At 30.1% G+C, this 17,410-nt stretch overlaps 1 protein-coding gene across 1 annotated transcript; it reads left to right on the top strand.

Moving 5' to 3' along the window:
• The first annotated feature begins 2,552 nt into the window (after positions 1-2,552).
• LOC145958106 (uncharacterized) lies at positions 2,553-12,090 on the top strand. Its single transcript, XM_083074577.1, has 4 exons — positions 2,553-3,014; positions 3,579-5,245; positions 5,428-5,794; positions 11,857-12,090. Exons 1-4 carry the CDS (start codon positions 2,553-2,555, stop codon positions 12,088-12,090), a joined length of 2,730 nt encoding a protein of 909 aa, XP_082930703.1.
• The last annotated feature ends 5,320 nt before the right edge of the window (positions 12,091-17,410 follow it).

Below are 17,410 nucleotides of genomic sequence, written 5' to 3' on the forward strand. Positions count from 1 at the left end.
ATGAAGCGTTGAGAGATTTAATTTAGATTAATTTTAACAAAATAAATTTGACATCAAATACATAAAATTGAATTAATATATTTTTCATATCAACAAGAAAAATACAACATTATACAAAAATTAACGATAAGGACTAAAAAATTAAAAAATTAAAAGTACAATGACTAAAAAAATATATCTTAAATTATAAGGATTAAAAAATTTGAAAAATATAAATATGAAATTTAAAAAGTATATTTTTAAATTATAAGAACTAAAGGTAAAATAAATAAAATTATAAGAAAAAAATATTTTAAATTTGATGGATGTTTGGGCTTAGCCCAATATTCAATCCACGTGGACTGTGATTGGATATGCCCGTATGAGTTAAACTTACCTAAAGGCCCAAACTATAGTAACCAGTCCATGATAAGCTACTAAGGTAGTTCGCTCTCTCTTTCATTCCCCATCTTTCATCGAGTTATTCTTACTGGGGAAAAAAATTCTTGCCCTTGAAAACTTATTAGACAACAAAAGGAAAATCTTTAAAAATGGCTTAGATCTTGTTCTTTACAAAACAAAATAAAATTAAATAAAAATAAAAGTTTTGAAGACTCCCTTAATAAGTTTATTATGAGTTATTTTAAATATAAAATTGTATCATCCTAGATATATCTTGAGATGAACTTGTTGAAAAGGTTTGGCCAAAAGGTTTTGAACAAATATCCTCGATAAATAATCAATCTAAAAATGAGCAATCTAATAGTATTTTTAGAAAGAAATGTATGATAAATTTATGAAATCTCTTCGCTTTCTAGACTTGAAGTTAATGGGTAAGTGTATCATCCAAAATATATTCCGAGATGGGCTTGCCAAGAAGGCTTGATACTTTGAACACTAAGTAGAGAGGGGTGTATCCAAAAGGTTGTGACTGAACACCCCATACATAATGTCCCAAGAGATGTTAGAATAAATTCGACTTAAGATTCATATCCAAGATAAAATCTTATTAGCCAAAGATCGCGATGATTAATAATCTTCTTATCGAATCTTGAGATTCTTAGAATCCATAAAATCTATAATAGTCAAATATAAAAAATTCCAACCCTAATGAAAAAAAATTACACTTTTGAATATTTTGATTTTAGTTAATCATCTAAAACAAATCTTAAACGTGCTTAAAAAAACAAACTAATTTAAATATGCATTAATCATAACATGATAATAAGTTTAGTATTTAAAATGTTAAAGAACCATATAATAATTATACTTGATATTTGTGGGATGGGAATAAGTGTTGGATGAAATGGGAGAAAAAAGGCATACAATGATCAAAGATTTTTTTTTTTTATCGCACAAATACTTAAAAATTGTGCAGCATCAAATTTTAAAATCAAAATTAACCGAATGAAACAATAAAATCTAAGTGTGTGTTTGATTTCATGTCCAAAATTCTTAACTCGCATAAATAACATGAAAATAAGAGATTAATATTATTTGCTTGTCCATCAAATTCACGAAAACGTGGATTAATGTCGCGAATCCAAACAAATATTAAAACGAGTCAATTCTTCATCAAATACCAAATATAAAGCTTTGATTAAACTCTTCTATACTCCCATTAAAAAATTTAAATTTGACCCAACAACAATACAAGTTTGGTACAATACTTCAATATAAAAATTTAACTAGTGAAGGAAGCTATATCGGTATTTTACTCTTGAAAAAACCAGACATATAATTGAGTTCAATCATTTACTTATATCTCTTTAGGTGTGCCCTCCTTTTATCTTCTACTCCACTCGGTGACCCTGACGTGTGATGATGCGATTTGCCAACAATGAACAATACCATCTGGCACCTGCCTCATTCGCCAAGAACCAAATTCATGAACCAATTGCGATGTTTCATAGTTCATACACTCCTTTATTAGTGATGTAACAACTGATAATTTTGTGAAAACGAGGACAAGTCTTCCAAATTCCAACCAGTGTGTCTCTCACAAGAAGACCTATGCTAGGAAACAAAGCTGGTATGGAACACTCTAAAATGCAAAGACTCCTCATAAGACCTACTTTGTAGTTAGTACCCGTTTATCTACAAACTAAAAATGATTCTTATTATGTTCCAATGCAATACATTAAAATTAATTTAAATACATATTTTAACAACGTTGTACCTGTTGGAAAATCTTAAACTTTTAGAGATTCCGAGATATCCGAGATATTCGAGATATCCGAGATATCCGATTTAAGTTATCTGGAATTATTTGATTTATCTTTTGGGTTATTTTGTTTCAGATTAGATAAGATAGTTTTTTGATAAGTTTTGATTTGATAAGATATTTTATTATCTTCTTGTTAGTTCAGTACGTTGTAAAATGGTTATTTAAAGGTCATCTCTTATTCAATTAAAAATACAGTGAGTTGCTACGTTCACCCACAACATTTAGTATTACCTCGTCTCTCTTATTTTTTCTACAAATTGGTATCAGAGCTTTATGCTCTGAGTGCCGAGTGTGAGAGGAAAACAGTGTGCGCCTGTGAAGGGGAGGAAAGAAGAAAGAGAGAGTAATGGCGAAGGTTGTTAATGGAATGACCGTACCACAAATGTCAAAGAAAACCAATTATGATAATTGGTGTTTACAGATGAAGACCCTGTTGGGTTCCCAAAGTCTATGGGATATAGTGGAGAAGGGGTTTCAAGAACTCGAGGAGGACGAAGACCAATCTGTGGCTCAGATTGCCGCATTGGAAAAGACACGAGTGAAGGACAAATCGGCTTTGTATTTTTTGTACAATGTCGTGGATGAGTCAGGCTTCGAGAAGATTGCAAACGCTGCATTTTCAAAGGAAGCATGGAAGATCTTGGAGGTTGCGCACAGAGGTAACCACCGTGTCAGACAGATCCAACTTCAAACTCTCCGAGGAGAGTTTGAGTGTTTGAAGATGGAGGATAAGGAACAAGCATCCGAGTACATAACTCGGGTGGAGAAGTTGGCTAACCAACTCGGAAGGAATGGGGAGCCAATGCCAGTAAGTAGAATTGTGGAGAAAATCTTGAGATCATTAACAGATGATTTCGAGAGTATTACATGCGTAATTGAGGAGTCAAAGGACTTGTCAGTTCTCTCAGTGGAAGAGCTCGCTGGGTCACTAGAAGCCCACGAACAAAGGAGGAGGAAGATGAAGGGTACTCTTGATCAAGCATTACAGGCGCAACTTGATTTGAATGAAACTCGGAACACCCAGGGCCGAACATCAAGTGGACAAGGACGAGGTGATCAAGAACGAGGTGATCAAGGACGAGGCAAAGGACGAGGTGATCAAGGACGAGGTAGAGGACGAGGTGATCATGGAGGTGGACAAGGACGAGGTGATCGTAGCCAAGGAAGTCAGCCGAGGTCCGAGGTGGAATGTTATAAGTGTGGCAAACTCGGCCACTACGCAAAAGAATGCAGATCGGCAAATTGCTACAACTGTGGCAAATACGGTCACATAGCAAAGTATTACCGAGCTAAAAGCCGAAGTGAAGAGAAAGAGAAGAATCTTCTCACAGAAGAAGAGGACGAGGAAGCAGGAATTTTGATGATGATGCAGAGCTCGGAGACCAAGCTACGTCCGAACTGTGCCTCCGAGGTTCAGCTAAACTTGAGTTGCGTGGAGAGATCAGCAGTTGAGCTTCCAAGCTCAGATGAAAAGTCAGAAGCCGAGCTTGATTCGAGTTGCTTAAACAACTCGGTCTGGTATTTGGACACTGGGGCGAGCAATCATATGTGTGGAGAAGAGAGTTTCTTCAACGAATTCATCAAGGTGAAGGCTGGATTCGTGTCATTTGGAGATGATTCCAAGGTTGCGGTAAATGGGCATGGAACCATCAAGTTTATGCAGAAGGATGGACGAGTTGGAGAAATAAGAAATGTCTACTACGTTCCCGAACTTAAGAGCAACATCTTAAGCATGGGGCAGATGATGGAGAAAGGCAACTCGGTTCTGATAAAGGATCGAGTGCTTTATTTGAAGGACAAGCATGATCGTTTAATAGCTCGAGTGGAGATGAAAAAGAATCGGATGTATAAACTGAAGCTGAACATCATTCAAAATAAGTGTTTAAAGCTGGACGTGAAGGATAAAGCAATAATGAGGCATTCTCGTCTTGGGCATTTAAACTTTGGAGGTTTGGTCGAGCTATCAAGGAAGGAGTTGGTGCACGGACTACGTGGTGATGAGTTTGACAAGAAGTTTTGTGAAGCGTGTGTACTCGGAAAGCATTCAAGAACAAGTTTTTCGAGCTCGTCCGAGTACAAAGCAAAGGAGCAAGACATCTACAACTCCACTGACGAGTTACATGTAGTGTGTCTATTGACAGGAACAGAAGATATAAAGTTTGAAGAGGCGGTACTTGATGAGAGATGGAAGAAAGCAATGGATGAGGAGATCGGATCAATTGAGAAGAGTGAGACGTGGAAGCTGACAGATTTACCCACAGGAGCTCGGCCAATTGGTTTGAAGTGGGTATACAAAAGGAAGACAAATGCAAATGGCGAAGTGGAGCGCTACAAAGCTCGTCTTGTGGCGAGGGGTTATAAACAGCAGAAAGGCATTGATTATGATGAAGTTTTTGCACCCGTGACAAGGATGGAAACGATTCGATTACTACTGTCCTTAGCAGCTCAGCATGGATGGAAGATACAACAAATAGACGTGAAGTCAGCATTCTTGAATGAGGTGTTGGAGGAAGAAGTCTACGTGGAGCAACCTCTAGGGTACATGAGGAGAGGTGAAGAGAAGAAAGTGCTGAAGCTCAAAAAGGCTTTGTACGGTTTGAAGCAAGCTCCTCGAGCATGGAATGAGAGAATAGACACATACTTCAAGAGAAATGGTTATGAACAATGTCCGTATGAACATGCTCTCTATTTAAAGAAGTGCAAAGGAGATATATTGTTCGTTGCTCTATACGTGGATGACTTGATATTCATGGGAAGCAAAGCTGAGCTAGTTGAGGAGTTTAAAGAAGTGATGAAGAGGGAGTTTGAGATGACCGATTTGGGCATCATGAAGTACTTTCTGGGTTTAGAGGTGGACCAAAGAGCAACAGGTATTTTTGTGTCCCAAAAGAGGTATGCCGAGGAGATTTTGAGCAAGGCAAAGATGCTGAATTGCAATCCAGTTTCTACTCCCATGGAACCTGGAACGAAGTTATCTAAAAATGGAAAGGTTGAAAGAGTTGATGCAAGAAGGTACCGAAGCCTAATCGGAAGTCTAAGGTATTTAGTACAAGACCTGACCTGATGCCAAGTGTGGGAATTGCAAGCCGCTTTATGGAGGATCCGAGGTATTCTCATTGGAAAGCATTAAAGAGGATACTAAGGTATGTGAAGGGGACGATGTCACTTGGACTGTGTTTCACTAAGTCGGACAACTACTGACTTATTGGGTACTCGGACAGCGATTGGTGTGGAGATGTGGATGATCGGAAAAGCACAGCTGGGTACGTATTCTTCATGGGAAACTCGGCTTTCACTTGGCTATCAAAGAAACAACCAATCGTAGCTCTATCAACGTGTGAAGTCGAGTATGTAGCAGCATCTTGGAGTATCCAACATGCAGTTTGGCTTAGAAACTTGCTAAGCAAACTGGAAATTATGAAAGCTGAGAAAGTGTTGATTCGAGTAGACAACAGGTCGGCAATCGAGCTAGCCAAGAATCCAATCAATCACGAAAGAAGCAAGCACATCGACGTCCGATTTCATTTCATCAAGGAAAAGGTGAAAGAAGGAAGCGTGGAGCTCGAACACGTAGGAAGTAAAGAGCAGGTAGCCGATATCTTTACAAAATCATTGCCGACAACAACATTTCAGAAGTTAAGAAAGTTACTCGGAATGAAAGAAGAAGGAGAAATTTAAGATTATGGGGGAGTTTTGTTGGAAAATCTTAAATTTTTAGAGATTCTGAGATATCCGAGATATCCGATTTAAGTTATCTGGAATTATTTGATTTATCTTTTGAATTATTTTGTTTCAGATTAGATAAGATAGTTTTTTGATAAGTTTTGATTTGATAAGATATTTTATTATCTTCTTGTTAGTTCAGTACGTTGTAAAATGACTATTTAAAAGTCATCTCTTATTCAATTAAAAATACAGTGAGTTGCTACGTTCACCCACAACATTTAGTATTACCTCGTCTCTCTTATTTTTTCTACAGTACCGTCTCCTAAACATGGTTGTGTCTCTGTGTCCCTAGCTGAGTGGGGAATTTTATGTGCCATACAAGAAACTCCAAATATTACAAACTAGAAGCCAATTAGATAATATTCCTTTTTCTTTGTAATCAAGAATCATATCGTACTCTACGTGATATCTTTATTCGGATTGAGGCTGAGAGCAGAAGCAATGAATTTAGGCGAGGGACAGGGTAAACTAATTCCTCCACTAAGGGTCATTGGAGTCAGAACAATCAAAATGGGTTGTTCATGGAATGGCCAACATCCCATTTTCTAAACCTCAGGGGCCTGCATGACTAGAATTATGGGTTCACGTCTTTATCCTTCCTTTACTTGCTTGTCGGTTTCAATTGCAACAAACATCGAGATTATCAAGTTTAGCATCTCTAACGGTGGAGTACGTAAGTTCTTAATAAAATTAAGATTTGTTCTTAATTAATTAGTAGTTAGGTGATGAGTTCTTAAACTTAAGAATAGTTTTTATTATTAAAACATATCTTATGTGTTTAAATTATTGCTTAATTTTATAATATTCATCTTAAAATTTATATAAAAATATTTTTTTATTAGTTGATAGTATACAAGTTTTTACAGTGACAATAATACGTGTTCAACATTAAACTCGATAAAAACTTGTTAATCAAGAGAGTCAAGAAGCTCTGACAGTTCATTGGTGGAGCGTTCGCCTTATCATTTTCACCGTAGGAAACACCACAAACATCAATTGTAATCACTTTTGGCTGTACATATGTTACCAGCATTTAGCAATTAACCTGTTTCGGTCGAATCAGAATCAGAGTACTTGAAGATTTTTCAATTATTTTGAACAAACAAAAGTAGTTATAGGTGTTTGTTCGAAAAAAAAAACTTGTTTTTAAAAATCATAGAAGAAAGCTATGCAAAATTTAAACCACAAAAAAAAAACCAACCAAATGTGCAGTTTTATTATTTGTAAATTATTTGAAGTCATCTGATTAAATGTTCAATTAACTAACTTGTTTGTTTCACTTAACTAATAAAAAGATTGGCTCTAAATTTAATTGCATAAGTAAATTAATTAAGCTTGACGTTATAAATTTGTAAATGGCTTTTATGAGTGTCTTTTTCTTATTAGTAGGAATGGAACTCAGTACTTAAGATTTAAGAATTACAACAATTTACACGCTGTTTCATTAACCCAATTAATGTTTTGTGAGTGTATATATTTATACCAATAACAAAAAAATGTTAATTTTAAATAAGAAATTAGATGGTGTAGATAATAAAAACAATTTGTTTCCCTTGCTTAATTATATTTTTATTGCGAATTATAATTATTTAAATTAAATTTCATTAAAGAAAGTATGTTTTCTCTGTTTCTCTCTTCTTATTTATATTTTATCTTATGGTATGATATTTTCTAAAAGATACTAAATTAATAAACTTAAAAATATCTCAAGAAAAGATCGATTAGATATAAAGAAAATAATAATAATCAAATATAAATTACACAAGTTGGCTCATGCTTGCCATATTGTGGAGTCAGCTCCAGTCCAGATGTTTTCTTAACTTTTTTTTTTAATAAAAAAAGTTTTCTTTACTTCTAGTGGATAGTTTAGTCATTATTTCTGTTAGGTATTAATCCTTCTGTTTTTTTTTGTTTTATTGTTTTTCTTTTTACCTTTCTGATTGATTAAGAAAAAAAAGTCGGCTCAATAAATTTCATGTTTTAAAATAACTAAAGCCAAAATTTAAAATTTACCTCTTAAATAAAAAGTCAAGTTTGAAGTTTGAACGTTATAATTATCTTTGTTTGCTAGTGGGCTTTTTCTTTGGGTGAAAGTTTGCTAGTGAGCTGAACTTGGGTTTGAAGTACTTAATTAACTACTTTTGAGTCGTTTACATTTTTGGTTTTGTAAATGAAGGTGTATTTTATATAATTAGGGGCACAAATGTAATAATTAATGACAGTGCCCAAAGTTCCTTTATGTCTAATCTATTCTTGCTCATGTGATATGTTGTTGGCTATGTGAAACAATCAGAGGTGCGATGGAATTAAAAGATTGTCAAATACGTAATATCCGAGTTAAGATTTGATTGGTGATTGATTAATCTTCGGTTATGGAGTTATGGTAAATGCATCGTCACTTCAAAGCCTATGATCAACATGTGATGAGAGTGGATTTATACAAAAACACTCTAAACTCTAAAGCAACAATATACCTAAGATCATGTTTAATATGCCCCTTATATATACAAAGTTAAGTGTGAACGAATCATAACTATATAATCTAAGTTACGTACTTCTGTTAATTATGTACTAATGGTTGGGAATGGCAAAATTACCAATAATAATCCATTAAAAATGCTCAAGTAAATCAAGCCATAAACCGCCCCAAGAATATACAGTTCAATTAATACAGTTAATTAAACCATCCTAAGATTTCATGCAATCTGTTTAAAACTGCAAAGAATTTCAATCTGACTAAATAATATAGGATTGCCATCGTTTTCAATTAAAAAAATTAACAAACAATTCTAGGTTGGGTGATACTAAATTTTTAAACTGAATTTAGAATTTTTTATATATAAAACAAAATACTAATTGTAAAGACAGGATATATATATATATATATATATATATATATATATATATATATATATAATAGATAGATAGATAAAAAATAGAATATATTTTGTCTAATACTTTTATAAACTCTTAATTACATGTGAAAGTATCAAATTTTTTTATAAAAGGAAGTATCTGGTTAAAAAAAGCCAGACTTTAATTAATATATTATGTACAATATAAATTATTTATTGTAAGTCTAAAATATATTTTAGATGTGTAAAAGTATCTATTTATATAAATTTTAAATACAATTTATATATTTAAACATAATATTTATTTAAATATATAATTTATTATAAATATTAATTACATATAATAAATATTATTTATAAAATACTAATTTAAATAAAATCTTATTCGATTCTATCTATTTCCCTACATTCTCAATCCATTGTATATTGGGACATATATAACTATATATAACGATAAATCCAATACAATTAACATTTGTGAACAATGTATTATACTTAATTAAAATAATTGTAAAATACCTAGCTAGTTTGTTTGACTAATACAAGGGATAACTTTTGGTACATTTTAAAAGAAAAGCTTTAATCATAAATAAATGGTTCTATTACGCGATCACAATTTTCGTTATATATAGTATTTTTTTTATATAAGTTTATTTGGCCTTTTTTTATACTTTGTCATTTTTGTAAAAATCTGAATAACCTACTTGTATTGAATAAAAAGTTTAGTGAATCAAGAGTCAAAATTTTGACTTTATGCGCGACAAATGAATTATGAATATAAGCCTGTATTATTAAGTTAGCAGATAGTTAAGTGTACATAATTGATTCTACCATCAACAATTTTTCCAACAGCTATCATCAATAATTTTAATTTATAATCACCGATTAAATTAAATACAAAATATTTATGGTATAAAAATTGGTTAATATTAACGTAAATAGTATGTGCATTGATGGTGTAAAAGATTTTTACTTTGTGATATAATCACAAACAATTTTGTATTGTAAGTTTTTTACTTTTAAACTAACCACTTTAAAAGTTATATTAGAAATGTTTTTCAATAATTAGTTCACAGTTTACATTTTTCTCATATATTGAATAGAAATTAAACTCTTAATATTAGTGGTCTTCAAAATACAATTTATGTAGAAATTTTTATGATTCATCATATAAAAGGAAAAAAAAAAAATTATCTAGGGAGAGTGTGCGTCGCTACTCGCAAGTGGCAACATGAATATATTAATTATCATTCATTGTTGATCGAAAACAAAAGGGTCACGTGGAGTTCAGACGATAACATGTGAAATTAAGACGAGACAAGGTAAATTCATGTACCAAGTAGCAACCTAGAGATACGTAAAATGTTTTCGCATCACAGACATGCAATTTAGTACAATATGCTTATTAATCATTATCTTTAGTTATTAGGTGACTGAAATAGAAGTGGGCCAATAGAAAATCCGCATAGCACGGATAGCTATTATTCTAAGTTCCAAAGAAGAACCATTGGGCCCAAAGGAAGTGGATCAGAGAAGAAGAGGACGAGAAATTGAGCACATGCTCACATGGTTTGGCACATGAAAAGCTCTCTAGTCTCTATCCCCAAGTGTCACGACAATAATTCACTGTAAAACGTTCATGGAGGCCATAGACTTTCAAATTCAAATGCTGACCTCTTCCTATCTATCCTTTACAATTTCAATGCATTCAAGTGATACTACTTTTGTCATGTAATGGTAGTTGCTCTCATTTAAATTCCTATTCATGTGTTTTCTTTCTTATGACAACTTCATATGAGCTTTTATCTGTTCTCATCATCATTCACTTCAATCATGAACTAAAACATCCTTCTCATTATTTCATTCTATAATCAATAATCCGACATTCAGAGAGGATGATCATGCCATCTTATGCCCAAATTAAAAGGATTACGCACATGCTCTTTCAATTATTCATTACTGTTTGTTCTTAAGGCAATATTATTGACTAATTATTGACATTGCTTAGGAACAAATACTAATGATTAACTGAAAACAACATGTGTGATCTTGGTTGCAGCTGTGTTAAAGTTTATCGGAGGGAGCATTTTGTCCCTTAAAATGATTATTTTTCACTCAAATAAATTGTCTCTAATAAAAAATATCATTAATATAAAGAAGGCAACCCTAATTTAAGTTTTATTCTGACACTTACAGATACGAAGTCCCATTCATTGTAATTTTTAATTTGAAAATGTATTTTTTAAGACCATCACTAAAAGACAAAACCACTCAATAGACACTTTTAAAATAATAATTTCACTTTCCTAGCTTAGTAACGAGAAAAAAAATGGGAACCCTTCCTTAGTTTATTATTATTATTATTATTTTGTCTTTTAGTGGGTGTTTTACCGGTGTTCTTAAATTATGAGTGTCCAAAAAACGAGTTAATTATAAAACATCTTTTCTTTCTTTTAATTTAAAAATTATTGCCTCCAGTATTTTCTATAAGAAACAAATGATGTAAATATGCTATTATTTGTTTTTATAAATTAAATGGACAGGAGAAAGTGTCACTTATCTCTTATTTGTGAATGATTTGTGTTGAGGTGTATTTTCATAATATTATTATTCAGACATGAAACAAGTAATTTCCATCTTGTGTAATTCATATGGGTAATATAGATTTGTGAAATTCAACTCCCATCAAATCTTGGAATGCGGATTGACACAACAGTGAAAAGTATTTAATAATGGTATGCAATGTGTAGTTGTCATTTGTCAATGATTCTAGTTCATTCCAAGTTTACAACTTGGATACATTAAAAAACAAACATATAGAGCAAAACATTGTTGGTGTTGTTATTAATTTCTCCCATGTATCTTAAATTTGGGTAGTGGGACCAACCTAATGCCACTTGAAGTAATTATGATATCTATAAATGAAAACTGGCGAATATCCATTATATTACTTAATTACCAAGTTACCAAGGGCATTGGTACAAGAAAAGTCTATAAAAGGGGGAGGTGCATGTATGGATGTTTCCATGCACAACATTATTCTCTCTCTTGCCTCCTATAATTTGCTAGTTCAATTTGCTTGAGAAGGAAATCATGGTTTCTAAAGTGGAAGAAGCAATGAAGAGGAACAAACAACAGCAAGCACAAACTCAGAATCAGCAACAGCAACTGCAGAAACAAATTCAGTGCAACAAAGGAAAAGCTGGAAAGTTCAAGAGGAGTAGCTCCAATCTGGAGGAGGATGGTGCTTCTTCTGCCATTCTCTTTCTAGCTTGCATAGCTTGTGCCCCTTCTTATGCATAGTACAAAGAAAGAATCATAAATTCCTGTTTTCTTCTTCTTCTTCTTCTTCTCTGGTGCCATTCTTCCACACATCTTATCGAATAGGAATATATAAATGCTTGTGTCTAGTTCTTCCACCTTAATTACTTTTACTTTTTCCACTCATCTTATCTCTTTGTTTCTTGTCTATAACCTCCTATGGTGTTAAGGTAATTAGTAGGCTTTAAACAATGTAGCTTTTATGCCTTCATTAATTCTTTTTTAGTAAGTGTACCATTGTTCAGTATTTATTGTAATTTATTTGAGCAAGTTTCTCAAGTACGAGTCAATATGTCCTTACTTTTTTTCGTTCAACTTAGTTAGTTTGAGATAGTTTAAAGTGATAAATATGTTTTTAACTTCAATAAATAGGATAAGTTTTATTTTTAGTCTCTCAAAAATATTTTTATTTCTCTTTTCATTTGTGAAAACGTGTCTGTCCTTCGTAAGAAATTGTTTGCTTTTGGTTCTTAATTATAAGGATATATTTGACCATTCAATAAAAGAGCAATTAAAAAGAGATGATTTATTTTTTAAAAGTTAAAACTGAAGATTTTTTATTTATAGAAACTGCCCACATATTAATCTTATTTAAAATATAATTAATTTCATATCGCGAAGAAGTGCGTGGAGCATGTGCCACTAACCCACCAGTGACCTCTGCTGCTCTGCATTAGTTTAGCAGGGGATAATTGGTGGATGGGTGGGTATTTTCCAGGACAATATCTTAATAAATAAAAAGGAATCACTGAGTGGAGTTGTTTTGAATATATATATATATATAATAATAAGGCATTATATTTATGTTAATCTATTATTTCTTTTCATTTTTATTAGAAATGAAAATCTATATTTTCTTTTCATTTTCATTTTCTCAAAACTTTAACTCCAAGCATCCTAATAGTTGTTTGTTTTTAAAAATAATATTTTTTAACCATGTACTTTCTTTTAATAATTATTAGGGAGGACCATTTTTATAAATAAAATAATACTTCTAGTCATAATTAATGTTCAAATTAGATATCAAATTATGATATTGAGTTGAAAAATACAAGTACAAAATCATTTATACTAAGAACTGTATTATATAACTTAGTCCTTTAAATCACATCTCTTATACTATAGATATATTTTACTAAATAACTCATATTGTATATTAAATTTTAACAATTTAATTATTAAATTAAAAATTATTAATACATAAATCAAGTTTATAAAATTTTAAAAAAAAATTAAAAATTATTTGATTCCATTTCATTAGTTTAAATCAACATATAAAATAATTTTATGATTATATCTATCAATTTAAAATAATCAAATAAAGTATCAAATAATTTTTAAAATTTATATATTTAATTTATGTATTAAGAATTTTTAATTTAACGATTGAATTATTAAAATTTGATGTGAAATTTGAGTTATTAAATGAAATAAATTTATAAAACATAATTTTAAAATAAGTAAATCCATATATATATATATATATATATATACTCCATAATTTTTTCATAAATATAAGCCGAGGTTTTTATTTTAATTGTACACAAGAATCTTATTTATTAAACTATTTTAAAAATACGTGATGGACATGTTCTCGCAGTTCTATGACATGTTATGTATATTCAGTGAGGTAAATAATGGACATGCTCTCTTAATTAATAAGTAAATAATCATAATCAACCGGCACACATTTAAGAAACACAAAATAAAAAAGCGATAAAAAAATCTTAAAAGGAAACTCAATGAAACATTGTGTTGAAAAGTGTTGAGGATCCCACGTCTACTAATCATAAACCTATAATATTATATAAATAAAGAGTTATTTTCATCTAACAATATAATTGTATAAAATTTAGTTAGATTCCATGTCACCTAGTTAAAATATTACAACAAATTCAGTCTCTCACTCAAATTTTAAAACATTTTTTAATCATGATATAAATATAAAATATTCATGAAAAAAAAAAAAAAAAAAAAGAGTGAACACACAAACACAACACTGAAGATTAGAAACTTATTCCATACTCAAAATCGAGATTTTATCCTAAGCCCAAATTTTAAAAGAAGGGTCACACTCACACCGTTTGACCTCCTAAATAAATGGAAGCTGTCTAATTAGTCCACGTGTGTGGAATAAAAATATAATTTTCTTTTTCTTTTGTAGGCCTAAATACCAAAATCAAGTTGTTTCATAGGGCTGGTACTGCCCCAACACCAAAGCCTGCCTCGGTCCACTTCTCAAAACATTTTTCACCAAACTAATTATTTTTGTTTGTTAGGTCTTCATCTTCACTTGGGCTGGCCCAATATTGAGTACCCTCTGGTACCATCACAATCTGCGTTAGGCTCATGATATATACATTTTTTTTTATAAGTATACCTCTTTTATTTTTTTTATAAAAATTATAAAATATTATAGTTTTTTTTTTAATTTTATAATTTTATAATTTCAACTTTCAATTTGTCACTTTCTTCTTCATTTTCACACACTTTTTTTTTTTTTTTTAATTTTTACATGCTACCAAAATAAGTTGATGAAAAGAAAGGTAAGGGGGTGTATATAAAAATTAAAGAAAGGAAGGAAGATGTGTAAAAAAAAAAGTACTAAATTAAATGTTGTAGATGTAAAATTAAAAAAATTAAAAAATAAAAAATTAAGAATATTTTAGAAATTTTATTCTTTTTTTTAAAGGAGGTGTACTTATAGAAAAAAGGAGGTGTATATATCATGAACCTCTGCGTTATCTGCAATTTAAAAATGACCCATAATTAAATTATTAAATACCTAATTTATAGTTTATTAATAAAATTATTTATATAATTAATATTAATTGACACAAGTAATATTGATTTGTATTTCTTAATCAAGTTGTCTAATATTTAAATTCTAACATTCAATATGAAATAAATTATATTAAAAAATAAATATTTGTATCGTAAGAGTTAATAGTTTTTTTTTTATAGATATTAGTCACGCTTTTTAGGGTGGACACTTTATTTCAAAATCATTGTTAAAAAAAATCATTTGTACAGTTATGATAACTAAATATATTATATAATATGACAAATAATAGATTAATATATAATTATAAAAAAATAAGTAAAATTTAAATTTATTTGAAAGACCATATTTCATTTTTTTTCAAGACAAAACTAGAAACAAAAGTTAAATTAATAAATAAAATGAGATTTATAATAATATTAATAAAAATCATTGTTAATAAATTTGAATTCATAGTAAATATAACTTTTAAGATAGCAATCTTAAAATTCAACAAATTTATTATACATTGTAATTAACAATGGAAAAACTCTTTACACTGTCTTTACATGTTTGGATTCACTATTTATTCTAAATTAAGTTTTATTTAAATTGTAATATCAAAAACGAAGTTGCATAAAATATATAAACAACTAATTAAATACATGTTTAAATGTTGAGCTTTTGGCCATATTTCATGGTATTGATATCACCAGGATGCAAAGCATTAGAGACCTGGATTCGTACTCACCTACTCTTAACAATTAGATCATCTGCAATGGGGTTGTTTATAAGCAACTCCTGTACCACATTACTGTCACATTAATTCTGACACATTTTATGGGTTGCTTAAATTTTAGCAAAGTTACTTCTAGCAAAGTTACTTCTAGCAAAGTTACTTCTAGCAAAGTTACTTCTACAAGTAACTTTGCTAAAATTTAAGCAACCCACAAATTGGGTCAGAACTGATGTGGTAGTGATGTGGCAAAGGGAGTTTGCTTATAAGCAACCCCCATTGAAAATGCTTTTAAACACCCCAAATGGTGATAGAGCGGCCACACGTGTCAGAAGTTATACACAAATATTTTAAATTTAATAATATTTTATAATTATATTGCTCATTAATTTTTTTTTTTTTTTTACAGCAAAATTCAACTAAATTCTTTCTGGTAATTGTTCCTTCTCTAATTAGAGTGGGGAGTTCGTAATCATTTGGCAAGAAAAAAAAATTGAGTTCTATTATTACGTATTACATGCATTTTGTTATTTTATATATCTCTAATTTTATTTTAAGATATAGTATTTGTTTTTTCTTTGAAAGATATATGCTAAGAAAAGTTGAAAGTGTCGAGCGAAAAAAACGATTCAGACGGGAGGGTGAAACAACCCAAACAAGAAAAATACTCGTCTATTTCCAAATTGAAGTCCAAGACTAATTCTTTGATGTACTTATATTCTCGAATCTGTTTACAGGCATAAAAATTAAAATTATCTAACTATATTAATCATGTCACATTTTGTTATTACTCATTTATAAAAAAAATAACTAACATATCTTTTTTTTAATGTATGTATGGAAAGAAAATAAAAGAAATTAAAATAATAATAAATATAATAAATTATTAATCTAATGAAAAATGAAAAAGTAGGCGCATGATAATAATAATTATATATATTATTTCTCTCATGCTTTCATATCCATGATTAGTTATGGAGAATAATATATTTATTTTTAGTGTTAAAATCTATGTGTACCCATTAATTTGTTCTTTTTAAATTTGATAGCGTATGAACATGTTTCCGGTATCCTAGACTGCAAATGTAAATAGCCGGCAAAACTAATCCAAATATTCTTGTATTCAGTATTTTCATTATTATTAGATTTTTTTTGGCGTTTTTATAATATCGATATATATAACTTTTAAAAACATCTGTAATGAAGATTGCTTAATCTTCATTAGAGATGTTCTAAAGAAAACATAATTTTTTTTATATAACTAAATACTGAATTAAATGTAAAGTGAAAATTAAGAGTGTCGCTTAGTTAGTTGTGTATGTGGGTGAGATGTTGTAAAACTTTCTTAAACCAAATTTGATTTTGATGAGTAAAAAAAATTTAAAGTGAAAAATATTTTATTATGTCTAAAAATTTCATATTATTTAACAATAGAATAATTTATAAATATTTTTATTCTTTTATTAAAAGGATAAAATTATAATAATTTAATGGGTGTTAAAATAAATAATATTTTAAATGCATAATGATCTTAAGGATGCTATAACAACTTACGTTTAGGACATTGGTATTAGAAGAGAGTCTAGATCACTATTATCCCTTAATCGCAGTTGGAGAACTTGTTCCGATATATTTAAAATTTTCACATTACTTGAGAATCAAGGATAAAATAATTTATATATATCCTCTTTCTTTAACTAATCAAAATGTCTTTTCAAAAATAAAATCCTAAAAATTCAACAAACCTCAAAACACACATTACATCAAAAGTGCTGACTCTAATGATTACCAATAAATTTATGGTA

The sequence above is a fragment of the Cajanus cajan genome, chromosome 5 (assembly GCF_000230855.2).
Source record: "Cajanus cajan strain Asha chromosome 5, NIPB_CcT2T_4, whole genome shotgun sequence".
In the NCBI taxonomy this organism is placed as follows: domain Eukaryota; kingdom Viridiplantae; phylum Streptophyta; class Magnoliopsida; order Fabales; family Fabaceae; genus Cajanus; species Cajanus cajan.

What these genes read in the sequence shown, in the direction of transcription:
- LOC145958106 (XM_083074577.1), top strand. Translation starts at nt 2,553, where the DNA reads ATGGCGAAGGTTGTTAATGGAATGACCGTACCACAAATGTCAAAGAAA. An exon ending in GGAATGGGGAGCCAATGCCA is followed by an intron (nt 3,015 to 3,578) that starts GTAAGTAGAATT and finishes ATGATGATGCAG; the next exon opens with AGCTCGGAGACCAAGCTACG. An exon ending in AGCCTAATCGGAAGTCTAAG is followed by an intron (nt 5,246 to 5,427) that starts GTATTTAGTACA and finishes GTACTCGGACAG; the next exon opens with CGATTGGTGTGGAGATGTGG.